The sequence below is a fragment of the Sphaerodactylus townsendi genome, linkage group LG10 (assembly GCF_021028975.2).
Source record: "Sphaerodactylus townsendi isolate TG3544 linkage group LG10, MPM_Stown_v2.3, whole genome shotgun sequence".
NCBI classification, from domain to species: domain Eukaryota; kingdom Metazoa; phylum Chordata; class Lepidosauria; order Squamata; family Sphaerodactylidae; genus Sphaerodactylus; species Sphaerodactylus townsendi.
This window is the reverse complement of record NC_059434.1, coordinates 18,728,999-18,756,724: the sequence shown is the minus strand read 5'-3', so window position 1 is coordinate 18,756,724 and position 27,726 is coordinate 18,728,999. Positions and strand designations below refer to the sequence as shown.

At 43.9% G+C, this 27,726-nt stretch overlaps 1 protein-coding gene across 9 annotated transcripts in view; it reads left to right on the top strand.

Annotated features, from left to right (window-relative positions):
* Positions 1-27,726, top strand: part of ARAP2 (ArfGAP with RhoGAP domain, ankyrin repeat and PH domain 2) — a 153,761-nt gene that overhangs the window by 17,692 nt on the left and 108,343 nt on the right. For 4 of the 9 annotated variants that reach the window (XM_048509911.1, XM_048509904.1, XM_048509906.1 and 1 more), the window contains 6 exons: positions 331-1,309; positions 12,622-12,692; positions 14,721-14,881; positions 17,607-17,695; positions 22,398-22,775; positions 25,212-25,281. In XM_048509911.1, the coding sequence (XP_048365868.1) occupies positions 447-1,309; positions 12,622-12,692; positions 14,721-14,881; positions 17,607-17,695; positions 22,398-22,775; positions 25,212-25,281 (1,632 nt within the window). In that variant the 5' untranslated portion in view covers positions 331-446. The remainder of the gene's footprint in view (positions 1-330; positions 1,310-12,621; positions 12,693-14,720; positions 14,882-17,606; positions 17,696-22,397; positions 22,776-25,211; positions 25,282-27,726) is intronic. The other 5 variants (XM_048509908.1, XM_048509910.1, XM_048509907.1 and 2 more) reach the window with 3 other exon arrangements.

Sequence of the window (27,726 nt, the reverse complement as noted above, 5' to 3'; positions counted from 1 at the left end):
GGCGTTATTTCAATGTTCTGCATAGTTCTGTAATCTTTTTAAGCCTTTAATTTAAGGCAGTGAGCTATTCTTTTTAGACTGTGATTAATTATTGCTGGCTTTAATACCAGTGATGTTACAGGCAATGGGAGTGAAGCATTCAAGGAGGAGGAACAAACCGTGTCAGAGATCTAATTTTTAAAAACTCTTTCTGTCTAGCGTGTCTTCATTTCCTTTGTCCTGCTTTTGCAGTGAAGAGTTCCAAGAGACTGTTAGATAACTGGTATTCATAAAAATGTCGGGACTTAAAATATTGCCTCTAACACCAGTTCTTTCTTCCCTTCCTCATAGTGTAGGAGCTGAAGGTGCTGATTTCATATCTGCTGTTACTACTCGTGGAAGGCATTTATTCCAACCAGGGGCTTAGAGAAGAACTTTTGTCATGATCCAAGAAATGTCTGCAAAATATGGCTCTGAAAGAGAAAGCTAGGAATGAATTTTCCAGGATGTCATTTCGAGACACGCCTGCCGATATAAAAGAATTCTTGGATGGTATCAACTTGGGGCGGTACTTTGCTCATTTTCAAGCATTTGGGTATAATACGTGGCAAGATTGCACAGGATTCAACGACAGCATGCTGCAGCAAATAGGAATATCTCCTACCGGGCACCGGAGAAGAATCCTCAAGCAGTTGCAAGTCCTGTTTTCCAAAATGCGGGGGAAACCCGCAGATGTGGAGAGTCACAGTTCTGACCCTCATGTTCTAAATGTGAACGAGGGTGAAATAAGGGCCAGGATGCCCAGTGAACAGACAAGTACAGTCTGTGGCAATGATTGCATCTGTGAAATAAATCAGGAGCTTGCAGACAGTGAGTCACAGGAACTCAAAGGCATCCTGTCAGATTCATCCTGTCAGACCTCAGACTGCTCAACAGACGCTTCTGTTGTTACGGAAAATGCATTGGAAGGAGCGATGCCCGAAATGGTGCCTTGTATCGGCAAACCTCTAGAAAAAGGACAAACGGAACCTGCTAGCGCGCAACCAGAAGATACACCCAAAGAAAATTCTCTTCCAGATGGTTTCGACTCCTCTGAGATGAAGTCTGGTGAGGAGGAGCCGCTGATGGAGTCAGGACCGGAAAATTCGCCCGGTGGTTCACCGGACTCCCAATTCGTTGAGTTTAAAGGCAAAATGGTGGAGAATGACCTGTATGGCCCTCGTACACAGAATCTTATGAAAGCAGCTCCTCGGACAACACGGTCTTTCATGCTCAGGCATCGCCCTGTTCCACAAGTACCCGACTCTTCCAAAGCTGCTGCCGCACCAAGGTAAAGTTGGTTTCTGCTGCTATGCACTACATAATGCTTTTAGATATTCAAAGGGATTCATATGTATGTTCTCATCAATGGTAGCTTTGGCCCTGGTGGTGTGCATGAGATTCATTTTGCAGACGGGGAGTCTGTGGAAGTGGGGACTGGAGCTGTCATGGTGGCTTTGCCTTCCTAGTGTTCTAATGGCCAGTGTGATTTGAGCCAGGCACTTTTAGGTTTGAGGCTTTGGCTCATTCCGCACATGCAGAATAATGCACTTTCAAACTGCTTTCAGTGCTCTTTGAAGCTGTGCAGAATGTCAAAATCCACTTGCAAACAGTTGTGAAAGTGGTTTGAAAACGCGTTATTTTGCGTGTGCAGAAGGGGCCTTTGTGATTTAGGCAATAACATTTAGATGTGTGATTTTGAACTCGATTGCAGAGTGTGGATTAAAAAAATCCGCACAATATGGCCAGGGACTGAAGGTCGGGAGCTGCTTGTATAAACTCAGGGGGACATCCAGGTGGTATGTGAAGAAGTGAGTGTGCACATTTCAGGGGTGATGAGACCCAATTACTTCGGAAACTGCCAAGATATATTAAAAAACTACACTAAAGTTAACTAAAAGAAAATAGAACACCTCTCCACCCACAACCAGGTGAGAACAAAAAATGCCCCCCAAAGTATCAAATGTTGAAAACAGCTGAAGAACAAGAGGAATTATGGGAGGAGACATCAGCTCCCTGAAGTCTTTCAGAGCTTCAAGAAGCCTGGAGGGGAAGCGTTGAGGGTTCGTACCAGGTTTCCAAATGAGTTTCATCCTCTGATGATTGTTTGTGGGTCCCCCAGGCCCCTGACTGTATCTGATAGGAAGGTGGCTGGTCTTGGCACTACTGATGAAAGCAATAACATTAAACCAACCACAATCAAGACAGGGATCTCTACCTACTTCAGGAACATGAAACGAGATGTTTAAAAGGGTGGAATTGTTAGAACAAACAGGGGAGTCGCTGCTGAAAACGAGAGACTTGCAACGAACCCTTCCATTCAAATTAGCCATGTCCTGATGTCATTGTGATGCATAGTTTCATGCGTTTCTGGTGGCAGTCAGCATTACGGCGTGGAGAAATGAATATTGTAATATTCTGGCAGTCTGGTGCAGTGGCTAGACTGGGACTTGCAAGACTTGGCTCCGGGTCCCCACTTGGGCCGTGAATTCTCCTGGGTGACAAATTGCCTATTTATAAAATGTGTATGCTGCCTCTCCAGAGACCTTTTCCAAGAAGCACGTGATAAAAACAATGCAGTCTCCACTCTGCCGTGGAGGTTTGCTGGGCAACCTGGGGTCAGTCCCAGGCTTTCAGCCTAACATAACTCACAAGATTGGCAAGCAAAAACAAGGTGAGGAGAATCATGTATGCTGGTTTGTTCCTCATTAGGGAGATGGATATAAACAAAAACAAACAAACAAAAGTTATCTGTGTTTGAAACGAGCATTACGAACAGCATGAAACAAGCACTGAAACAATTAAACAGTCAAAACTCCTTAGTTAAGAGTATGGGTAACAAAAAAAGAAATGAAAAAAAGAAAAGGCCTGGTGCCTGAAAGACAGCATGATAGATGCCAGGTAAGCTTCAAGGGAAAGGCCATTTCACAGGCAGGGTGCTACCACTGGAGTTTGGATTTATACCCTACCTTTCTCCCCTGAAAGGAGACTCAAGGTGGCTTACAAACGCCTTTCCCTTCCTCTCCCCACAACAGACACCTTGTGAGGTTATGGTGACCAGACGTCCCGCTTTTGGCGGGACAGTCCCGCCTTAAAACAATTTGTCCCGCGTCCTTCGGGTTTTTTGAACTGTCCCAGTTTAGCAGTTGTTGCGAAGGCTGCCTTCTGCGGCTCCAGAGCAGAAGTGCAGTAAGCGCAGCCCTACTCGGTCCTGGCTTAGCTGTGAAGGTGACAATCTAAGTCACCTTTATGTGGTAACAGGGTGTGGGTATGTGGCTGAGAGAGTTCTGAAGAACTGTGACTAACCCAAGGTCACCCAGCAGGAATATAGGTGTAGGGGAACACATCTGGTTCACCAGAGAGAAAAACACTGCTCATGTGGAGGGGTGGGGAATCAAGCCCGCTTCTCCAGATCAGAGTCCACCTGCTCTTAACCACTACATCACGCTGACTCTCAGTTGTCTCTAGTTGCCACCTGCCTCACATCTACAGATGAGGTTCACAGAATGGATTCGGAAAGCAGCTCATAACTGGTGATCTGAACAGAATGGGAAGAAACTGTCCTTGGATTGTTCATTCTAATCCCACCTAACTGGCTTCACAAAGTTGTTTCTGAGGCTGGAAAAAAGGTCACCTCATCCACATCCACAAACTGGGTTTGATTCCCCTGAGTGGCAGAGGCTTATCTAGTGAATCAGATGTGTTTCCCCACACTCCTCACCACATTCCTGCTGCTGGGTGACCTTTGGGCTAGGTCATTACAGTTGCCTTTTTTTTTTGGAGTTTCTCTCTCAACCCCACCTACCTCACAAGGTGTCTGTTGTGGGGAGAGGAAGGGAAAGGAGCTTGTAAGCCACCTTGAGTCTTCTTACTGGAGAGAAGGGTGGGATATAAATCCGAACATTTAACATCCTTGAGCTCTTCGAAGGAAATGTGTAATATAAATATGAGGAACAAATGAGTGATGTCAGGAAACAGTGATAAAGTGAACTAGCAGATTCAGACGGGAAGTGAATATGGGGTTGCTGGCTTTTAGCATCAGCCCCTAAGTTGTGACATGTGATTGCAACCCAAAAATAGCTCAGATGATATTTGACCTTAGCTTTGTGGTTGCTATAATCATAGTTCATAAACCACAGCTTTGCAATTACCTTTTGTTTTCAAGTTTCATTATGAAGTGTGATGCCTGTGTGAAGATTGCTTAATGCTGCCCACCTCTTGATTTTTTTCCGAAAGGTCTATATTTTTAACAGTGCTGTCTTTCTGCCTAGGCCAGGGGTTGGGAACCTGCGGCTCTCCAGATGTTCAGGAACTACAATTCCCATCAGCCTCTGTCAGCATGGCCAATTGGCCATGCTGGTAGGGGCTGATGGGAATTGTAGTTCCTGAACATCTGGAGAGCCACAGGTTCCCTACCCCTGGCCTAGGTTCATCCCCTCCTCCTGAAAGATATAGTGCCCTTGTGGACTTATCTAATGTATTTCTCTGTATGCGTGAAAAAAGATTGGTGTGTATTCTTGTTCCTCTTGCATGTAGCCAAGGGAGGGAGGACTTTTCCAAATGTTTCTGAACCTTTGGAAACTGCCTCAAACTTGTAGAGAGGTATGCATGCATAATGGAAATTGAGGGCACTTGGAAAGTCACACCAGTGTGACCAACAGGGCTGTGAATTCTACAAAGCTCTGTTTCGTCACCTCTCTTTTAAAGTGTGACACACAGATCATCTTAAAAATAACATTATTGTCATTCTCCTTTCCCGGTTGGGATGCTGCTATAATCTGTCTCACAAAAAGATGTTAGTAGGTTGTATATTCCTCCGCCACAGAACTCAACATGCTGGACCTTTTTGGTTGTAGAATACTTTGCCTGGATCTTAGTGCCTACCTAGCCCAGCTCCCCCCATCTGTTTGAAAGTTTGATGATAGTTGTTCAATGAACTAGGAATGCTTATGTATTAAAGTACCATGTTTCAAGAATGCTTTTGATAAAGGCAGCATGTAAGAATGAATGATTATTCTCATATTCATTCGGGACTATATTCTAATGCGGAACCATACAGTTCTCCCAACCACTGCACCTCAACTGACCATGCTAACATCTTTATCTGAGACTGAGGCTCATTCCGCACATGCAGAATAATGCACTTTCAAACTGCTTTCAGTGCTCTTTGAAGCTGTGCGGAATAGCAAAATCCACTCGCAAACAGTTGTGAAAGTGGTTTGAAAATGCATTATTTTGCGTGTGCGGAAGGGGCCTGAGTATAGTCAGGAAGCTCTCTCAATATTTATACTGTGACTCTTTATTATGGCTTCCAGCTCTGGGTTGGGAAATTCTTGGAATTTGGGGATGGAGAGGATGAAGTTTGTAGAAAAGAGGAATCTTATGCCGTGTCATAGAGTCCATCTCCCAGAGCTGCCATTTTCTCTCGAGGAACTAATCCCTGGAGCATGGCGATCAGTTGTAATTCTGGGAGAACTCCAGGGCCCACCTGCAGGCTGGCAACCCTAATCTGTGTTAGGGCTGCCAGATCTTGGAAGGCACAACTCTTGAAAGAGCAAGATCTAGCCCAAGACTCCACCACCATGTGGTGGGACTAGAGAGGTCAGGTGGTAGAACTGAGGGAGTGCGTAGAGCAAGGAGAAAATGTTCTACCCCACTGGCCCTTTATGCATGCGCTACTTATCTCACAGCTATTTGCATTGCAGTGGGTTTTTCTTGCCATTTTTTGTTTACTCCTTCGATTCTCCTGCTGCAAAGTGTTCCTAGCTGAGCTGATAAGCTGTTTTGTCCAACCACTGGAATATTTGTTCTCTCCATGCAACCTTTGCCTGAGGAAGTTGCCTGCCACCTTTTTTTGCAGGGTAGGGTGCTGTCTGTGGTCCAGCATAAATGTGCTAAACTTTATAAGTTCCAGTGATAGACCTTTATTGTGAAAACAAACAGTGCTTTTGAGCCTCCTGAAGTGATGGCTGGGAGAGCAGGAGAAATTATTCTTGTGTTGGTGAGGGAAGGCGGGGAGAATCATAGAGTTAGACGAGGCCACAAGAGCCATGAAGTTCAGCCTCTGCTATGCAGGAACACTATGCAGGAACACACAATCAAAGTATCCTTGACAGATGGCCATCTAGCCTTTGTTGAAAAACCTCCAAAGAAGAAGACTCCACCACCCTCTGAGGCAGTGTGTTCCACTATTGAACTGCCCTGACTGTCAGGAAATTCTTCCTAATATTTAGGTGGAATCTCTTTTTCTACACCTTGAACGCATTACTCTTTGTCCTAGTCTCTGGAACAGCAGAAAACAAGCTTGCTCCCTCTTCAACATGACATCCCTTCACATATATAAACATGATGATCATGTCACCCTTAACCTCCTATTCTCCAGACTAAACATCCCTGGGCCCCTCCTTGTAGGGCATGGAATCCAGACCTTTTACCCAGTGGTGGGATCCAAAAATTTTAGTAACAGGCTCCCATGGTGGTGGGATTCAAACTGTGGTGTAGCGCCAATGGAGCTGGGCGGGCATGACAGGGGCGTGGCCTGGGCATTTCGGGGGCAGGGCATTCCTGGGCAGGGCTGTGGCAAGGATGCAGTCGCTGCACCGGTCCTTGGGCAGGAAACGAATGCACGCAGGCACAGGCTGCCACGCACCCCAGTGCACCTCCTGCTAGACTGCTTCATGTTCTGCGCACTAGTGCTGAGAGGAGGGGCGTAACTAAGGCAAAAATTACGTGGCAAAATCACCAATTAGTAACCCCCTCTCGGCACACACAAATAATTAGTAACCTACTCTCGGGAACCTGTGAGAACCTGCTGGATCCCACCTCTGCTTTTACCATTTTAGTCACCCTCCTCTGGACCCGTTCCAGCTTGTCAATATCCTTCTGGAACAGTGGTGCCCAGAACTGAACACTGTATTCCAGAGGCATTCCTCCCATTGGGCAAAGTGGGCAGTTGCCCTGGGCACAGCCCTGTGGGGGGGGGCACAGGTTTGTTTGTGGGATTTTTTGTATTGTTAGTGTTTTTCCATTTTTGGCCTGCAGATGGCGCAGTTTTTAGGCTAGCAGCATCAAAATTTCGGGGATGTTTTGGGAGACTCTCCTGATGCTATCACCCAGGTTTGGTGAGGTTTGGTCCAGGGAGTCCAAAGTTATGGACTCCCAAAGGGGGTGCCCCATCCCCCATTGTTTCCAATGGGAGCTAATAGGAGATGAGGCTACACCAGGGGTCCCCAAACTTTTTAAACAGGGGGCCAGTTCACTGTCCCTCAGACTGTTGGAGGGCCGGACTAAAAAAAACGATGAACAAATTCCTATGCACAAATTATTGTAGAATGTTTGATTTCACCTTTCAGCCTTTCTGTCTATTTTTAGAACAGTGACCAAAGTACGTCAAGTACAGGGTGGGCTCCAAATATTGTTGGGGAGGCTGTGGAATACCTTCCGCTGTTAAAAAAAAAGCAGAACTTTCCCAATGAGGCATTCCATCTAACCCAAGGATCAGGTATCTTCCTGGGTTCTTTCCTCCCTAGCAGCCAGCGAGCGATTCGCCAGCCTGGCTGATGCCAGTGGGAGTGAGGCGGAACAGAAAGCCTGAGAGCAACACATGGAGTAGCCGAGAGGGAAGGGTGGAGCAGGCGTTGCCACGTGTAAGGTTTCCAACTCTGGGTCAGAAAATGCACAGAGATTTGGGGGTGCCATCATGTAACTTCAATCAACGGCCGTTGGGGCCAGTTCCTCCTCTCCCTTGAGCCCCCACTGCACATGAATGGAGCCATCGCTGCCATGCCTGGCGGGCCGGATAAATGCCTTCAGGGGGCCACATTTGGCCCCCGGGCCGTAGTTTGGGGACCCCTGGGCTACACCTTTGAGGGTTGATAACTTTTGACCCCCTGAACCAAACTTCACCAAACCTGGGAGGTATCATCAGGAGAATCTTTTACCGATACCACCCAGGTTTTGTGAAGTTTGGTCCAGGGGGTCCAAAGCTATGGACTCCCAAAGGGGGTGCCCCATCATCCATTGTTTCCAATGGGAGCTAACAGAAGATGGGGGCTACACCTTTGAGGGTCCATAACTTTGGACCTCCTGAACCAAACTTCACCAAACCTGGGTGGTATCATTAGGGAGTCTCCTAAAGATACCCTGAAAGTTTGGTGCTGCTAGCTTAACAATTGCATCCCTGCCAGCAGGCACCTCCCAAATTTCCCCAGATTTTCCTTTTAAATCCCCCCGCCTTTGACATGGATTTAAAGGGAGAATCTGCAGTTTAAACATTGCAAGTGATGCTGTTTCAGGGTGGGGGAGAATCAACCCCAAAATAGCATCACTTCCAATGTTGTTTAAACTGGGAACCCCAGATTCTCCCTTTAAGGTGGATTTAAAAGGAGAATCTGGGCTCCCTAATTTAAACACCATTGAAAATGATGCTGTTTGGGGGTGGATTCCAGCATCACTTGTTTAAACTAGGGAGCCCAGATTATCCTTTGAAACATTGAAAGTGATGCTGTTTCCCCCAATTGGGGGTACTGGATACAACACCATAAAATGTTTTCATAGCAGTAATAAAACATTTTGAAAGCATTTTAAAAATGTTTTCAAAAAATTATTTCTGCTGTGTGGCATGGCTTATTGCTGTGCTCAGATTTGTGAGTTGGGGTGGCTGCCCATGGAGGGCGCCAAACTCCAATTTGCCTAGATATGCCACTGGGCGTAGCTACAAGGGGGGATTCACGTTGCATAGGGCATGCGCCTGGGGGGGCATCAAACTCAGGTTTTGCCCAGGGCTCCAGTTTGCCTAGTTACGCCACTGCTGTATTCCAAGTGAGGTCTGACCAATGCAGAGTACTTTGGTACTATTACTTTTCTCAATCTAGACACTACACTCCTATTGATGCAGCCCAGAATGGCACTGGCGGAAAAAAAATGAAGAAAGCAAAATTCATGCTGATTCCCTTCACTCTCCCTGTAAGGGGGGAGAAGTCACACTTGCAGAGCTTTTGGAAACTGTGGAGATTTTATGTCAGTTTAATGCATTGTCCTTCTTGAAAGAATCATGGAAACATGATTGGTGATGTTGCTGGGAATTCTATTGATCATCCCTAGCTTTGTCCCTGTTCTTAGGTGTGATGTCAACAAGGCTGAACGCCTTACCCTGGTGACTTTGTGTATGTTGAAACTGGGCTATTATTGTACGAAGTAGCTCCGCATGTTTAACACATCAGTAGGAAATTTACCTGGGCTACAGATCTCTGGCCTGGTGACTGCATACTTTGTGTGGGTAGCGGCCTAGTTTAAATGAGAAGCTGGGTGTAGGCAAAGTTGCACAGGGAAATACTTCTGCCCTGCCAGCATTGTACTGAAACCAGGCCTCAGGGTTCTTGGTGTAGAGGGAACTGTTTCTGAGCTAGCACAATTCTGTAATACAGGTACGCCTGTACACAAACGGCGAGGCAATACAGAGGAAAACAATTGCATCAGGTTAAATGATTTGTTGGTTAGGATTCTTTCTTTGGCTTTAGGTAAGATGCTATGATTCCAGATAAAATGACTTTTTTGTTTAGATATTTGCACCTGACTTTTCTCCCTGCTGGGGACTCACAGTGGCTTACAATGTTATTGCTTCACCCTTCTGTGTTTCCCTTTAAGACAACCCTGGGTCTTCCAGATCCCAGTCTGACACCTGAATCCTTGTGGCACATACTGTCAGTTTAGAGGAAAAAGGAGGAGGAGTTTGGATTTATATCCCACCTTTCTCTCCTGTTAGGGGTCTCAAGGTGGCTTTCAAGCTCCTTTCCCTTCCTCTCCCCACAACAGACACCTTGTGGGGCTGAGAGAGTTCTGAAGAACTGAGACTAGCTCAAGGTCACCCAGTAGGAATGTAGGAGTGCAGAAACACATCTGATTCACCAGATAAGCCTCTGCCACTCAGGTGGAGGAGTGGGGAATCAAACCCAGTTCTCCAGATTACAGTCCACCTGCTCTTAACCTCTACGCCATTCTGACTCTCAAGGGCTTGTTATTTCATCCATGGGGTGGGTGTAGTTGCTTCTTCTTCATGGCTCCACCTCATGACTTCATGGGTAACATTGGTTAGGAGAAGAACCGTGCCATCAGCTGGCCCATATGTTTCCCTGTATCTTGGCCATTGCCAGAATGGGATGCAATAACAGGGGAATTGTAGTCATGGTGCTACTGTAAAATTGAAGGCCAGTTAGAGGTCATGCTCTGGAATGTGTTTTCAGTGTAGCAAATGTACATCTGTACTATTTCCACCTCACTTAGTGCTGCGATCCACCTAAGCACATTAAAATCAGTGGGTTTCGCTTGGAGTAACATGGCATAGGATTTCATTGTGAGCATTCTGGAAGAGATGCTCTAGACATGCCCTCTCTGCCCAGAAAAAAAGAAAAGATGCCTTGGAAGTCTGTGAATGGGTGTTCAGATCATTTCTACTGTGCTTAAAAAGTTTGTCTGTCTTCTTCCGAAGCGTGGCACTTTGTGAATGCAAGAGAAATAGCATTTAAATCCCATGATCTTGTGGCAGCCTTTCAAAAGCTCACATATCTGGGTCTGATCCAGGTCCTTCGCTGTGCTCTGTGTTTCAGAGGTGGCCCCTAAGAATGTGAGATTAGCAAATAAATATGCAGTTACCTGGCAAAATGCTCCGGGCCATTTGAAGTGAAATAAACACAAGGGCAAAATAAAAACAAAGGCAACCTTCCAGCTGAAAGCAGCAACACCTGATTCAGTTAAAAACTCTCAGAAATGTTTTAAAAAGGGACTGACTCGCCACCTGGAAGTCAATTGGGGATGTCGCCAAGAACTGTCTTCTGAAGTATCGATTGAAACATTTTAGAAGAGACGTCTCTGCGTGGGTTGAATTTATCCAGCTCCCTTTTGAAATAGATGGTGCTTCTGTTTCAAGGAGTGCTCCAAGACTTTTTAGCATAGGAAAGAGGACTTTTTGAATGCATGTTTCAGAAATTTGGCCAAGTAGGCATTATAACAGCAGAAACACACACCATAACTGTATTTTGGGACGCTGTGTTTTATAGGGATTTTTAGTTGTTTTAATACTAATAGAGCCATAAGTTTGTACTGTAAATTATTGATGTTTTAAATTGTGCTCTACTTATATGATATTAACCGCCCAGAGCCCTTTGGGGGAGGGGGGTATACAAAACTAATTAGTAGTAGTAGTAGTAGTAGTAGTAGTAGTAGTAGTAGTAGTAGTAGTAGTAGTAGTAGTAATAATAATAATAATAATAGCTGCCCAAGAGCAAGCCATCAGAACAAATTTGATCAAGGCCAAAATTGAAAAATCCTCAGATGATGCAAAATGGAGATTGTGCAAAGAAGCTGATGAAACTGTAGATCATGTCCTCAGCTGCTGCAAAAAGATTGCCCAGTCTGAGTACAAACAGAGACACAACTCAGTGGCCAAGATGATCCACTGGAATTTATGCAAGAATTACAACATAAGAACAGCTAAGAACTGGTGGGAACATTGTCCAGAGAAAGTAATGGAAAATGAGAAGGTCAAGATCCTGTGGGACTTTCGAATCCAAACGGACAAAGTGTTGAAACACAATACACCAGACATCACCGTGATCGAGGACAAGAAAGTGAGCATCATCAACATAGCAGTCCCCGGTGACAGCAGGGTCATTGAAAAAGAACACGAGAAGGTCACTAGATACCACGATTTGAAAATCACTAGATACCGCGATTTGAAAATCAAGCGTCTATGGCACAAACCAGCTGAGGTCATCCCAGTGGTAATCGGCACGCTGGGCGCCATCCCAAAAACACTAGGGCAGCACTTGAAACATCTTCGAATTGACAAAATTAACTTCTGTCAAATTCAGAAGGCAGCCCTGCTGGGATCCGCACAAATACTACGCCGATACATTACAACTTCCTAGGCTTCTGGGTGAGGCTCGAATTGTAATGAAGGCCAACAACCAGCTAAAGATCTGGCAGCTGTGAAATCTACAATAATAATGATAATAGTGATAATAATGATAATAATGATAATAATAATAATAAATACGATACAAGGAAAATGGAAACTGGCAATGCTGTCTAGTTAACATTGCTGATGTCTGGTGAACTGTGCTCATTTGGGGCTGGGAAACTGACATATCTTGTGAAAATCTTGAAGCCAGTTTAATACCACCTCTGCACGTTTCTGTAATACTTGTAAGCTTTGTTCATGTTGTTGTCTTCTAACCATAACATTCTAACCTGGCTGGCTCAGGCTAGCCTGATCTTGTCAGATCTTGGAAGCTAAGCAGGGTTGGTTCTGGTGAGTACTTGGATGGGAGACCACCAAGGAAGTTCACTGTTGCTACACAGAGGCAAGCCATGACAAACCACCACTTCTCCTCTCTTATCTTGCAAACTCTACTGAGTCGCTATGAGTTAGCTAGGACCAAAAGATCCGGTGATCCAAATAACAGCACTGTAAGGCTGTGCTCTATGCTCATGTTTTGAAAGGTATGGTGGTTGAGGCTGAGGGAATTTACCTAAGGTCATCTAACAAGTTCATGGCAGGGGGCGTGATTTAAATCTAACGCATCTTCCCTTTTCGATATTTTCCAGCTCGCTGCAAGAAAGAAGAAACCTCAACGGCTTAAATATTTCTTGTTCTGAGAGTCTTCTTTCAGAAATGGGTGAGTTGAACTTTGAGATGAATGGCAATTATGGTGGGCTGTGAGGAGTTGAATGCTTTGTTTGGAAAATGTTGCAAGATGTTGCAGGAAGGGTATGTTTAAAAAAAACCCCAAGAATGTTATAGCTTTTAAACTGGCACATCATATTGCTTAAAAGAAATGTGTCGTCCTTCCAGTATGCTTGTTTTCTACCTATCTGTACGAGAGCTGCCACGTTTGTGATAGTGAAAAAGCACTCGATGGTCCATCCAAGGTGCCTCCAAATCTCCCCTGTGGTGGAGTGCTTCCAAGAATGGTTCATTCATTTCCTGGGAGAACAGAGGTTCAGATTTTGCTTTGGTATAAAGCAGTGGTGGTGAATCTATGACGCTCCAGATTTTCATGAACCCCTGCCAGAGCCCACATACTGATTCCTAGGAAATGCACCTAAGTCACACTTTTGCATATACAAATCTCTAAGGCACATCCGCTTTTAAATGTCATAAATGAAGCATGACTGGCATTCTAATAGAGGCTATGGCATTGCTGCATCGGGCGAAGTGTATGTCGGGTAATTGGAGAATCTTTAAAAACAATGCTGAGACTCAAATATGAGAGGGAGATAATGGTTGTGTGTGGCCCTTTCCGCACAAATCCCTTAAAATGTTTCTAAAATGTTTTTAATCCCCCACTTTACAATGATGCATGACTGCACTCACTCCCTCGAAACGATCCCTGGCCGCCATTACGTGATTTCTCCCCACTCTTTTTTTTGAGTTCTGGGTGGAATCCGTTTTTCTGTGCTTCACAGCCTCGTTCTGCTTTCTATACTCATATACTCCAAGCTCTGAAGATTGCCCCCCCCCCCAATAAAAGAATAAGAGAAATTCTGCAAATAAACAGGTGAGGGGGAATTGAGCAACTGAAGTTATTTTCAAACCGTTTCAGTCAGATAATTGTTTTTAAAGGGAATTCATTTAAAATATTTGAGGCTGGAAATAAAATGTTTGGGAGTAAAAACAATGCAGAACTTCATGAAGAAAATATTTTATTTTCTGCCTCAAAACATTTCAAAAGGTTTGTGTGGAAAGGGCTTGTGTGTGTTTGCGTGCAGCATTTTCTTTGACAGTTTTCCTTCACTGCAGGGGATGATGGGAACTGTAGTCCATAACATCTGGAGGGCCGCGAGTTTGACACCTGTGGTATAATTGGACTATATGTGGGAAAAGAGGCATTTTCATCTACATCTGCATTGTGGGATCAATGGCTGTGGAATTTAAGACCCCAAACACTGATCCATTCCAGCATTGGCATAGGAAGCTTGCTGCCCTAAGTGGCTGTATTTCCAAGAACAGGGTCTTTACATTCTCCTACAAAAGTATAACTTCCTCCTTGACCTCTATGGGAAAAAGTATATCCAGCCAATCCAGCTGGTCTCTGCATTACCTAGAGCATAACGGGAATGCACCGAATAGCACAAACTGAGATTATTATGAGAAAATTCAGATAACGGAGTTTCAACACAAGCCTCGGCAAAATATTTAAATAAGCTGCAAACAACCCTGAGGCTCACTTGGAAGACTGTTCTGGTGAAAATGGGTGCTAAGCATTTGGGTGCACACATTTATTTTCTAAAATTAAAATGTGTGTACCTCAAGGGACTTTTGTGAGAACGACTAAATATGGAATTGTGGATTTGCCTTTTTTTCCCCCCTCCAAAGACTCCTCTGCTTAAATTGGCGGCATTTGTAGGCTTGCTCTGTTTTTAGTCAACTTGGAATAAATAAGAAGCAGTGTTTGGGTAGGGTTGATGGGAAGGAACTCTGAACAACTCTGGAGTTTAACCTGAGACCATTTAAGGCTAGTTGACCTATGCTAGTTCATCAATGTGTGGATGATTTTCCTGTGCAAACGAGCTTTCACAAGTAGAACTTTCATATCCTCAGGATCTGCTTTGTCAAACTTTTCCACCTGCCAGTTTCTGAATTTGAAAGAAGTTGAGTGATATGCATGTAGATCTGGACCAACTGTCTTTTTTTTATTTTGAAGGGGATTCTACTGAGGAAAAACCACCTCCCATATCTCCATATGGTGAAACCTTTCTTTTTAACTCCACAGAAGACGCTGTAAGTTGTTGTTCGCTAGCAAAATGCCAGTTGCCCACGGTAGTGGGCATGTGGAGAGGGAAACGAGGCTTCACACAAAATGCGGTGGGTGTCGTGTGATTCTCAGTGTTGGGTGTGTTAAAGGATGTTGCACTGACTTGGTAGCAAAGTCACCCCAGCGTTGGCGTGGCAAGAAAGTTTTGCAGTCTCTCTAGCAGTGTCCCCCATGGCAAGACTTCATAGCTGCTGTAGACATTAGTTGCATCCATTTGATCTTATAGGGCAAAGTGATGCTACAGGAGGTGAGGTTAAGCCTGCTATTGCCTGTAACGATCCCACACACTGAGAATTAAGCATGTTTCATGTTCATTACCTCATTCCTTCATCTGCATGGCCTTACATGTTTTGGCCATGCTGTAATGTACAGAACGTTGGGAGAGTACGATTGGAATGCTAGATTTATGCATTAGAACATAGGTGTCAAATTTGTGGCCCTCCAGATGTTATGGACTACAGTTCCCATCTCCCCCTGCCAGCTGGCAGGGGATGATGGGAACTGTAGTCCATAACATCTGGAGGGCCACAAATTTGACACCTGTGCATTAGAAGGTGCTTGTGCTTGCTAAAAGATATATAGCACCGCCATTGTGTGTGGCCAGAATAGGGTTCCCACTCTGGGTTGGGAAATACCTGGAGATTTGGGGGTGGAGCCTGAGGAGGGTGGAGCTTGGGGAAGGGAGGGGAGGGGCTTTAGCAGGATATAATGCCATAGAGTCCAACCTCTAGAGCAGCCCTTTTCTCCAGAGGAACTGATCTCTATGGCCTGGAAATCAGTTGTAATGATGGAATATCTCCAGGTGCCCCCCGGTAATTGGCAACCCTGGGGCAGAACATGACATTGTACTTAACAATTCAGAAGAGATCAGGTGATACATGGACCCAGTTAGGTTCTGCCTGGTTCTTGAAAACTGTTGATTCTGACTAGGTGCTTCGGCCTGCAATTTCCCCATGGCGTAGCCATCTGGATGGCTGGCAATGCTAAAAACAAATTCCTCGTATGGGGATGTTTTCCAGTATTTCCCGAAACACTCCTAAAGAGATGATACGTACTTCTCAGGCTTAAAAATTGCACATGCAGGCATAACATTATGTGAACCTTATTTGTAGGAGTGATGATCGGGAAAATTAAGTGAAATTTATATGACTGGGAGAGCACAGGGTTGATGAGGGAACATCTGGGGAAAAGCGTTGACGAGGCACAGGGGAGTTAGAAAGAAAAGTTAAGTCAGTCGGAACATAAGGCATTTATCTGTACTGAAAAATGAGCTTGGATGTTAGAGAGGCTGGGCTGCGATCCCAGTTAGCGGGAAGACCACCTTTAGGGAACAAACTTAATAAAGATTTACAAGGTTTTTTGTTTAAGGTCTGGTCCTCACATACGGCAGAATGGGAATTGCAGGATCTTGAGGTGGTAGAATGGGCTGTTCCATTGTAGTTGTCTGCGGGGGGAGAGGGAGGGGAGGGGGATCACAGTTTCAGTCTTCCCTCATTTAACAACTCGCTGTAATAAAGCATAGTACATTGGAGAATGTGAGAAGGTCTACTCTAGCCCTTCATGTGAAATGCTGGCTTTCTGTTTTCAGAGAATTTTAAATTATGTGGGAAAACATAATAACTCCTGTACATACTGAAGCTCTTTGCCACATTACTTCCTTACTCTATTGCATGTGTAACCCATGTTGACGAGGCCACCCTTTAAATCAGCTGATTTGATAATGCCTCAGCCAGGTTCTGATTTTAAATCCAATCTGGCCAGTTTGAGTTCTGATTTGGTTTTGTTTTGTTTACTATATTACTTTACTATATTTCTTTACTATATTACTAACTGCTTTTAGTAATATAGTGAGCAGCAGTGGCGTAGGAGGTTAAGAGCTTGTGTATCTAATCTGGAAGAACCGGGTTTGATTCCCAGCTCTGCCGCCTGAGCTGTGGAGGCTTATCTGGGGAATTCAGATTAGCCTGTACATTCCCACACACGCCAGCTGGGTGACCTTGGGCTAGTCACAGCTTCTCAGAGCTCTCTCAGCCCCACCCACCTCACAGGGTGTTTGTTGTGAGGGGGGAAGGTCAAGGAGATTGTAAGCCCCTTTGAGTCTCCTGCAGGAGAGAAAGGGGGGATATAAATCCAAACTCTTCTTCTTCTTCTTTTGAACATTAGCTAGGTTTCAGAAAGAGTTTACTGGGAGAGGGGGAGTGGCACACAACGGGCACAAATTCTCTTTGATTCTAAACTGGACTGCAGGGGATACGGGGCATTTGCAGATTCCCAAACATGTTAAAAAGTGCCATGAAATATGAATCCGAACAGTGGAAGGAGCGCCTTTTCTCCAAATGCCCTCACAGTCAAATTTAAGCTCTGAAAAAAAAAAAAAAGACAGGCACAATAAGGGTGTTGGTGGATTGACTACCTCTGGGAAGACTGAGGCAGCAAAACATATATGAAACAGGACACTATAAGCTTGGAAAACTTTCAGAAAAGGACAAACATAAATCTTCAGAGGTGTATTCACAGAGAGAAGTGTGAACACACTTCTCTCTGTGATGCACCTCTGAAGATGCCAGCCACAGATGCAGGTGAAACGTTAGGAACAAGATCTACCATACATGGCCACACAGCCTGGAAAACCCACAAAAACCAGTGGAATCTGGCCGTGAAGGCCTTCGACAATACAAAAAACTAAAGAGTTTGCGATTCTTTGGTACTGTGTAAGTTGTTCGACTCTTCACAGAAGATACATTAGCAAATCATTGTTGGAATCCTTCTTTCCAGGAAATCTGTGGCAGCGAACGTTTAAGCCTCCAAGACAAGGACAGAGATGACAGAAGCGCCGAAAAGAATACCCCTCCTAGCAAAACATGGTACTGGATGAAAATGTTTAATTCTAGAGCAATTGAATGTGGTTGTGGGGAAATGGTTGCAAGATCCAAAACGATGTGTTGGTTATCCAGACTTTTCTTTTTAAGTTCTCTGTTTAGGTTTTCATATTTTCCTCTTAAAAAAATTAAACTAAGATGGTTGCAGTGTAGTGCTATACCCTTTTGAGCATCTCAGAAAGTGTGACCATGTTTTGGATTTCATTGTTGGGTGTGTAGCAGCACCCCCCTCCGTCATAACATCGATGGGACTCCTGGCTGTTCTCCGGAAGGTTTTAACTGTTGGATGCCATCTGTTGTATACTGATTTTTGATGTGCTGTTTTTAATAGGGTTAGCATTTTAATGTGAATAGGGCCGATATTATTTATTTATGGTTGTTGATTTATTCAACTGTGCTCTATCTGTTATTTTGTTGTACACATCCCTGAGCCCTCTGGGGGAGGGCGGTATATAATAACAATAACAATAACAATAACAATAATAGAACCAGGGGGCATTCATTGAAAATGCTGGGGAGAAGAATTAGGACTAATAAAAGGAAACACTTCTTCACGAACGTGTGATTGGTGTTTGAATATGCTGCCACAGGAGGTGGGTGATGGCCACTAACCTGGATAGGCTTTAAAAAGGGTCTCTGGACAGATATGGAGGAGAAGTCGATCTATGGCTACCAATCTTGATCCTCCTTGATCTCAGATTGCAAATGCCTTAGCAGACCAGGTGCTCAGGAGCAGCAGCAGCAGAAGTCCATTGCTTTCACATCCTGCATGTGAGCTCCCAAAGGCACCTGGTGGGCCACTGCGAGTAGCAGAATGCTGGACTAGATGGACTCTGGTCTGATCCAGCAGGCTAGTTCTTATGTTCTTATGTTTAATAATAATAATAATAATAATAATAATAATAATAATAATAATAATAATAATAATAATAATAATAATAATAATAATAATAATAATAATAATAATAATAATAATACAACATGATCAGTTCTGTGTTTATAAGACACTTGGAGGGGAGATGGGAGTGTTATCTCATTGAGCTTTCATGTACAGATGACCTCGGGGCTGATATTAAACATAATAACCTGTTTGTGATGCCAAAGCTACAAGGACGGAGGAACCCCTCCCTAGTGATACTGTGCCCAAATTTTGCAGTGTTTACAGTAATTTAGTAAGTTTCTTGAGAGCCAATGTGGTGGAGTGCTTATGAGTAGTGGATTCTAATCTATAGAACTGGTTTCAATTCATTTCCCCATTCCTCCATATGAAGCTTGTAGGGTGACTTAGGACCAGTCACTGATCTCTCAGTCCACCCAGAGGCAGGCAATGGCAAACCACCTTTAAGCATCACTTGTCTTGAAAACCCTACAGGGTCACCATTAGTCAGCTGTGACTAGATGGCAAATACCCAGAGTAAGTTCCTGGTCATAGGGCAGCTGCTTAAGAGTACACCAGGAAGCTCTTTGCTGCATCACAGCTGAAAATTAAACATGAATGGGGCATTCAGTTCCTTTGGAGGAGGTACTGCCTTAGGTGATGCCCCGTGAGAGTCAGCATTGAGATCTGGGGCAGAGTTGGGAGGATGCCATGGGAACTCATACACCCAGTAGGAGTCTCTCTCTTTTGACTTCCAGTTTGGTTTGGGAAATCTATTGCTCTCTTCCTGATCTGTCTGCTGGTTGGGACTGTCCTGCTACCAGCAACAGGAAAAAAGAAAAGAAAAAAAGGTGTCACTGTTGGGTTGGGAAGATGATCTCTGGTTGGTGATGCATATTGCAAAATGAATGGTGTTACCACCCCTGTAAGTTCATTACCTTAGGAATAAGTACAGGCTGCATTAGAAGAGGAGGCATGGAACCAGTGACAGAGGCAATGTAACACACAATGGCCAAAACCCTCTGAGTTCAGCCCCAGCATTTTGAGAAGAGGCCTAGGGTTAGTAGGGGACCAGTGTTTCCAGATACTAGGGAATCCAGCATTCCCATCAGCCCCTACCAGCATGGCCAATTGGCCATGCTGACAGAGGCTGATGGGAATTGTAGTTCCTGAACATCTGGAGAGCTGCAGGTTCCCTACCCCTGACCTAGGCGAATGTACTGACGTTTAGAGGAGACAGATCAGAGGTCCCCAAACTTGTTGAGTCTGTGGGCACTTCTGGAATTTTCAAAACATTGAATGAGGGTCATCCCAAAACTGTAGCGTTGGGGTTTTGGCCAGTCACAAAATACTGGGAGGTTCCAAGCTAAGCATCCTCTTGTGATGGAGGCTGTTGGTTCTGAATGGGAACTCCCTGCAGACACAAACTTGATATTATCTGGGCTCTTCTAAACATCCTGCTTTAGAGAAAGGTCAGGACTGACTCTTTGCTTTGAGGGACAATTCCTTGGGGAACAAGGAAGCAGCACCAGGAAACAAGTTAACTGAGCAGTGGGTCACCCACAGCTACCACGTTGGGGATCTCTGAATTTGATGACTCAGCAGCCTGATGGCAGTAAAAGCCAGTTTGATACGGTCAGACAAGGTCAAGCAATTAGTTTCAGTACAACATTTTTTGCATTTATATAGGAGGGTGGCTAAAATGACCCAAGTTGCACATCTTTGGTAGTTAAATGCTTGGGTGGAAAAGCAGTGCTAGGACCAGCCCTGAGTGCTAGCTGTGCATAGCGTTTTTTACATTGCAAAGACGAATACTTTCCTCCCCTGTATTTCTGTTTCCTACGAGGTTGCAGTCCTCCCGAGCAGGCTTAGTAGCAAATAATTTACACTGACCTTGATCAGGATTATTCTTGAATAAAAATGTTTTGGATAAGCTGTTAAATATTTTCAAGATTGAAAAAAAATGGAACGCTGGGGGGAACATAGAATGATCCAAAGTAACTTATCCTGTTTGTTACGATCAGGCTGCAGGCATCCCAGAATGGGACACTTGATAAATAAATGAATGAATTAATAAAGACATTCCTCCTAGTAAGTAACAAATACCACTTCAGTAGTTGCATTCTATGTTGTCGCTAAAATTGAGGCCACCAGTTCTGCTGCTTTTAATATTTTTTTAAAAAATAGTAAGCCTTATATAGCATTTGCGTAGTTTATTTCACATATCAGCAAGTGTTTTGTACACTTTTAATGGTACCCTTTCCCAGCAGTAATACTCGTTTAATAGGCTTGAGCAGTATTCTGAGTAGATCTAGGCCCCTTCCACACATGCAGAATAATGCACTTTCAATCCACTTTCAATGCACTTTGAAACTGGATTTTACTGTGCGGAATAGCAAAATCGACTTTTAAACAATTGTGAAAGTGGATTGAAAGTGCATTATTCTGCATGTGTGGAAGAGGGCCTATTTAGGACCGGAGTGATAATCTCTATTATTCATACAACAGCCTCAAGTAAGGTCAAAATTATTACCCCCATCTTACAGATGATGCCACTGAAGTTGAGAGGAAGTAGCTTGCCAGAAGCCATCTATACTCTGTCTTAGAAAAAGATGTTGTATATTCCTCCACCATCGAACTCAACATGCTGCACCTTCTTTATTGTAGAATGTTCCACCTGGTTTCGATTGCCTAACAGTTTGCAAAAGGCAAGCATTGGTGATAGTCATTCAGGACACTGTAAATAATCTTGTGTTAAAGTACCGTGTTCAATAATGCACGAAGTAATGGTTTTGACAAAGGCAACACGTAAAAATGATTGATAATTCTCATATTTGTTCAGGACTGTATTCTAATGCAAAAGCATACAATTTTTTCTGGACCACTGAATTTTAACTGACTATACTAACATCTTTATCAGAGACACAGTATAGTGAGGTTATGGCTAAAAAGAATTTGAACCCAGGGCCTTCATGGTTTACAGCCAAGACTTTACAGAGCATCAGCCAGTACACTGCATTAGCTATGAAAAATGATTGCATTCTGTCACAGATGCACAGCTTTCTTTCTGTCTGGTAACAGAGGAGGGCAGTAGACACTTTCTCTACAAATGAGTACAGAAAACACTCTGCCGAGGAAAAGTGAAAAACTGTTTTGTGGTTGGATAACTGACCTGAATGGATTGTTTTCCTCTCTGTAAAAAATGAAACTGAACTTACTACAGCAATCCTTTTGTGTATAGTAGTTCAACTTAGGTGCAGTTTCTCAAGAATTGTGGTGGCTTCTTCTGTAATATCTGTGGTCTGAATTTAACTGTGTGCTTAGTCATTGTGGTGCAGTGACTGACTCTAATCTGGTGAACTTAATTTGTTTTCTTAACTCCTGTGTGTAAACCCTGTGGGGTGACTGGGCTAGTCACAGTTCTCTCAAAACTCTCTCAGACCCACCTATCTCACAAAGTGACTGTTGTGTGGAGGGATAGGGACTCCTTACAGGTAGAGAAAAGCAGTGTATAAAAACCAACTCTTCTTTTTATAGACATTAAGTTAAAGAGCCATTTTAGTGTATTATCTTTTGGCATCATGCAGCACTACAGCTGGATTTTGCAAAATTCGAATTAAATAATATTTTGTTAACACAAAACAAAATTGTAAATAGGGACTCTTACTAGGTTATGCAGCCTTATCCTGTTATGAAATAGGTGCAGGATTTGGGCTAGATGTGTGACAGATATTTGCAGTTTAAGCTGTAGTACCTGATAGGTAAACGATGCAGCTGATTGATGAAATATTACCTTTTGTCCGCTTCCAGCACTCCTGTTCTTAATAATCAAACATGGAAAATGAATGAAGAAACAGCAGACAGCAAACTGGCACCTATCGAGGATAAGTATGCACTGCCAAACAGATTTGTAGGCGAACCACAGTATTCTATGGTCAAAAAATGTGCTCGGTATACAAGAAGGGGAAAATACAAACCATACAAAAACAGCAACAAAGAATTAAAATCTGGGAATCTGGACTTCCCTGCTCCTCTGCACATTTCCTCTATTAAACGTGGTATTATCAGCGTGTCTGGCGGTAGCCCAGTTCCTAGAGCCAGAGACTCAATCAGTCCCTATGCCTGTTTTTATGGATCAACGCTGAAGAAGGTTAAAGAAGGCTGGCTGGACAAGCTGTCACCTCAGGGGTAAGTTGTCATTAACTCTGGCAAGTGTAAAGTGGCTCATTGCAATTGACCTTGTACCATAGGAATGAGACCTTTGGCCATAGGAATGAGACCTTTGGCCATAGGAATCAGACCTTTGGCCATAGGAATGAGGCCTTTGCCTCATCTAGTTCAATACTGTCTGTTATTCCAACTAACATCAGTTCTCCAAGATCTCAAGAAGAGAACAGGAATGCACATCCAGATACTATTAACTAGTCCAAAAATGAACTGCAATTTATTGTCGAAGGCTTTCACGGCCAGAATCACTTGGGTGCTGTGTGGTTTTCGGGCTGTATGGCCGTGTTCTAGCAGCATTCTCTCCTGATGTTTCGCCTGCATCTGTGGCTGTCATCTTCAGAGGATCTGAACTGCAATTGTTCTATTTGGTAATGTTCTACTTGGTAATGTACCAAGTAGTTAACTGAAATTTTTAAAAATGCCATCTGTTATAAATCTTTCAATTTGACTATTATTCTGGTACCTGACGGTCTGACATAGTTTCGTTTGCATATGCTGGCAACACTGTGATCTTAGGTGGGATAGAGGCAAGTGCTATGCTTGCCCCCTTAGATGTCAAAAATAGTTCCACCTAACTTCTGTGAGCCCCAACTTCGAGAAACAAGGCAATCCGATTAACTAAAGAATGTTTAAAAGATAATAAATTGCTAGCATCCAGCATGCATTTAAAAAGTTTTCAGTTGAAAATAAAATGTTTTGGGCTAAAGATGTTGTGGAACTCCTGGGAGGAAATGTTGTATTTCCTGCCTGTGCGGAAAGGATCCATGCTTCTTGTCTTCAGTCATGTTCTTAGTTGTAGAGCACTGCTAGAATGTTATGGGCTTGTTGGCCATGAGGCTGGGTAAAATAGTCGTTTCAGGGGTTGTCTAGCCTTGGTATTCCCCACCCCCAGATCCTTTTACTGTGGTCAAAACATGTGGCTGAATTGATCTGTGCTAGAGGTAAGAGTTCTGCTCATTTCAATTCTCAGAGGATATGTTCTCTACTTGCCCTGGGTCTTCTATCTAAGAGTAATCTTTCTTCCTATTTGGATTCTCTGGTTAGTTTAAAGTTATGTAGAATCTTTATGCATTTAATTTCCCCTTTTCAATGCTTTTGTTCGGCTGTCTGCTGAGGATCCCTGCCCCCTTCAGTCAATGGACTCCTTGGTCCAGAGGTGGGATCCAGCAGGTTCTCACAGGTTCTCGAGAGTAGGTTACTAATTATTTGTGTGTGCCGAGAGGGGGTTACTAATTGGTGATTTTGCCACGTGATTTTTGCCTTAGTTACGCCCCTCCTCTCAGCAGTAGCGCGCAGAACTTGAAGCAGTCTAGCAGGAGGTGCACTGGCGTGCATGGCAGCCTGCGCCTGCGTGCATTCGTTTCCCGCCCAAGGACCGGCGCAGCAGCTGCGTCCTTGCCACAGCCCTGCCCAGGAATGCCCCGCCCCCGGAATGCCTGGCCATGCCCCGCCCAGCTCCCATTGGTGCTACGCCACAGTTTGAATCCCACCACCATGGGAGCCTGTTACTAAAATTTTTGGATCCCACCACTGCCTTGGTCCATATCCTTTTGCAATGCCCTTCTGTGTCCCAACTGAGGCTCCAACGGATTGTACCATGTTTTAATGAATGGTCCACGTCTTCTTGAAAATTTTAGAACAAAAGGTTCGGTTCCTCTTAGAGGACTCCGACCCTCATCATACTTGTTTTGTTGCTCATTTCTTAGGGCTGAAGAGAGGAGTCCAAGGGAGGGTTTTTAAACGTACGGGTCTTATTTAAGTTTTATGGTTTTGTTGTTTAAGATCTCGGTGTAAGAATAGCGGGGTTGAAAACAAAGCTCCTTTTACTGGAAAGGTTGGAGGGTGAATGTGGGACCTTCTTTCCAATGAGCCATAGCCCCTCTCACAGGTGGAAACTTGCTAATGGCTGGTTTGATTATATGAGTTACGTTGCACAGAACAGAACTCATGCTGGTTAGCGGCTAGACTCTTTGACTAGGATCTGGAAGACTCCGGTTCAAATCCATGCTCTTCCATGGTTAGCTTGCTGGATGACCTTGGGCCAGACACAGCGGTCCCTTCCGCACATGCAAAATAATGCGTTTTCAAACCATTTTCACAACTGTTTGCAAGTGGATTTTGCCATTCTGCACAGCTTCAAAGAGCACTGAAAGCAGTTTGAAAGTGCATTATTCTGCATGTGCGGAATGAGCCACAGATTCAAATACCTCATTGGCTGGTTGCTGTGTGGGTAAAATAAAGGCGAGGAGAATCATGTAAGCTGCTTTGGAGTCCCCATAGGCAGAAAAGTGGGGGTATAAAAGTCTAAACAAATAAAAATAAATTGGAGTCAGAAGTAAATAACATCTGAAGATTTCTTGTTGTCTTTAACCTTTGGTGTTCTTTGTTTGCATGCAGAAAACACATGTTTCAGAAGCGGTGGGTCAAGTTTGATGGCGACAACATTTCTTATTACAACAATGAGAAGGTGAGGGGTTTGTTGTGGTTGTTGGCATCTGTTTAACAATAGCTGCACAACAGTGTCACCGGAGCCCGCTGGCTCTCCAGACGTTCCGCAGGCAATCGCGTACATTTCCACCTTATTCTCATTGAATGTTGAAGTGGTTCCCGTAACATGCGGCAAAGCTCTAGCAGATGGCAGTCCCCTTATATGAAAAGTTTGTTCATTTATTTAAAATTTAAAATATTTATATCTTGGCTTGAGGCAGTGTGTGATGTCTTTTTCGAATGCCGTTGCGGAAAGCACAGACTGTAATAAAAATAGCTGTCAAACAGTAGCACTAAAATACCTCCTTGGTCAAAAACGTGTTGTGTCCAGCTGCTACACTAGGTTACAAATATGACTTACTGTTGGAAGAGATGAAGAGGGTATCTGTGTAGAGGGTTGCTCTCTGATGTGTGATGTATGAGTTCTAGTCCCCTGTTTGAGAACAGTGTGTGTGTGTGAACAGTACTTCTACCCAGAGGTGTATCCCCCATCCAGTATGCATATTCCTTACTTTTTATTAGCCAGATGTTGAATTGCTGAATTGCTTCTTGTTTACATCTGCACTTTTTCTTTGTGTTTAGATCTCATTGAATTCTGTATCTGTCTTCTAGTGTGTTCACCGTTCCTCTCAATTTGTTTCCTTCAGACTTTTTTCATAGGATTTGTTTTCCAGACTCCTCGCCATCTTTGTAGCTGTCCGCTGAACTTACTCCAGTTGGTTTGTGTCTTCTGGAAAGGGTGCTACCCAGAAGACCCCAGTGTCCCGATCAAAGGATCTTAAATAACGGGATTGGGAAAGGCTAGAGAAATCTCTGGAGAAATAGACCGCGCTGAGTTAGATGAAGCGATTACTCCATTACATATGTCCCCTAGATAGGCAAGTCCCCTCCTCACTTTGAATTGCCCCTATCATAAGAACATAAGAACATAAGAACAAGCCAGCTGGATCAGACCAGAGTCCATCTAGTCCAGCTCTCTGCTACTCGCAGTGGCCCACCAGGTGCCATTGGGAGCTCACATGCAGGATGTGAAAGCAATGGCCTTCTGCTGCTGTTGCTCCCAAGCACCCGGTCTGTTAAGGCATTTGCAATCTCAGATCAAAGAGGATCAAGATTGGTAGCCATGTTAACGGGTAGCCAGTAAGTATCAGTTAACGGGTAGCCAGTAAGTTTGCCACAAGATGAGCTGAAAGACACTTTTGCCTACTTAGAGTTAGTAATAGGGTGAGCTGCTTTGTTATGCTTCCGATGTAGCTGCTGAGTCATCTTTCAGGGCTGCCTCATGTTGAGTGGACTTCAGCAATTGAGGTTACAAAGCCATGAATGAAGATAGTGAAATCCCTTTTCTCCAGGAAGTGACTCAGCCCCCCTGACTTTCTCCACACTTTCAAAATACACCTTTGGAGTCATGAGGACTGCTAGAACCTTGCCATTTTTTCACAAAAGGATTCTACGGAAGTTCGTTTTTACGCCCACTCCAAATTCTTCGCAAGCATGGGCTTATACCAGGCATTTCCTCTGAAGAAAATCCCCAATTAAATTCATTGTTTCCCCTTCTTGGCCTTTGTGAACAGAACCCACTTTGTATTAGAATCTTTTTGATAGTGGGGCAGAGATTCATAAACTCAAAGCAAAACTGGCCCAGCATAATCAGGAGAAGAAAACTCTGTATAAAATCTACTATAAGGTCCACCGGAGTACAGTGGGACTATAAGTACAATGTTGCAGCTGTCTGGTTGAAAAATGATAACACTTTCATATAGTGCCTTTTGATTATCCCTTTACCACAAATAGTGAGATGAATACATAAATGCTAGGTTAAAGCCAACTCATACATGGGTGGCTGAAATGTGACTTCAATCAGGGAATTCCTAGTCTTAGGCAATATTGTTTTCCAGCAACCAAAAGAATATGATATTGGGTTTTTTTTTTTAAAAAACAACTTTTTAATGTCTGAGACATGATCCCTCCCCCCAGCCCGCCCAATTAAAAACTTCCTTTATTTTTATTTCATTTATATGCTGTCTTTTGCCTTTTCCGCACAAGTTTCTTAAAACATTTCAAGAACGATTTCAGAGCCCACCTTTACCACGATGTCTGTCCATGCCCACCTATGAAACAAACAAGAAAATGAGGCAAAGTTGGGCTGTAAGTTTCTGCCTGAGCTTTTGCTCGGTCAGCGGTTTAGCTGTCGCTGGCTCCTCTTTGCCCCCTCCTAATGTTTGCTGGCCCAGGGATGCTGCTGGTTGCTGGGAATTCAGCAGGTCTGTCATTGCATTCTTTCTTTACATTTTGCCCCCCTCCCCCAGGAAAAGAACAAAGGCAAAGGTGGGAAGAGAGGAGAGGCTGAGTTGAATAAGCTAGAGCAGTGTTTCCCAACCTTTTTGAGGTCAGGGTACCCTTGACCTCACTCTTCATATCTCAC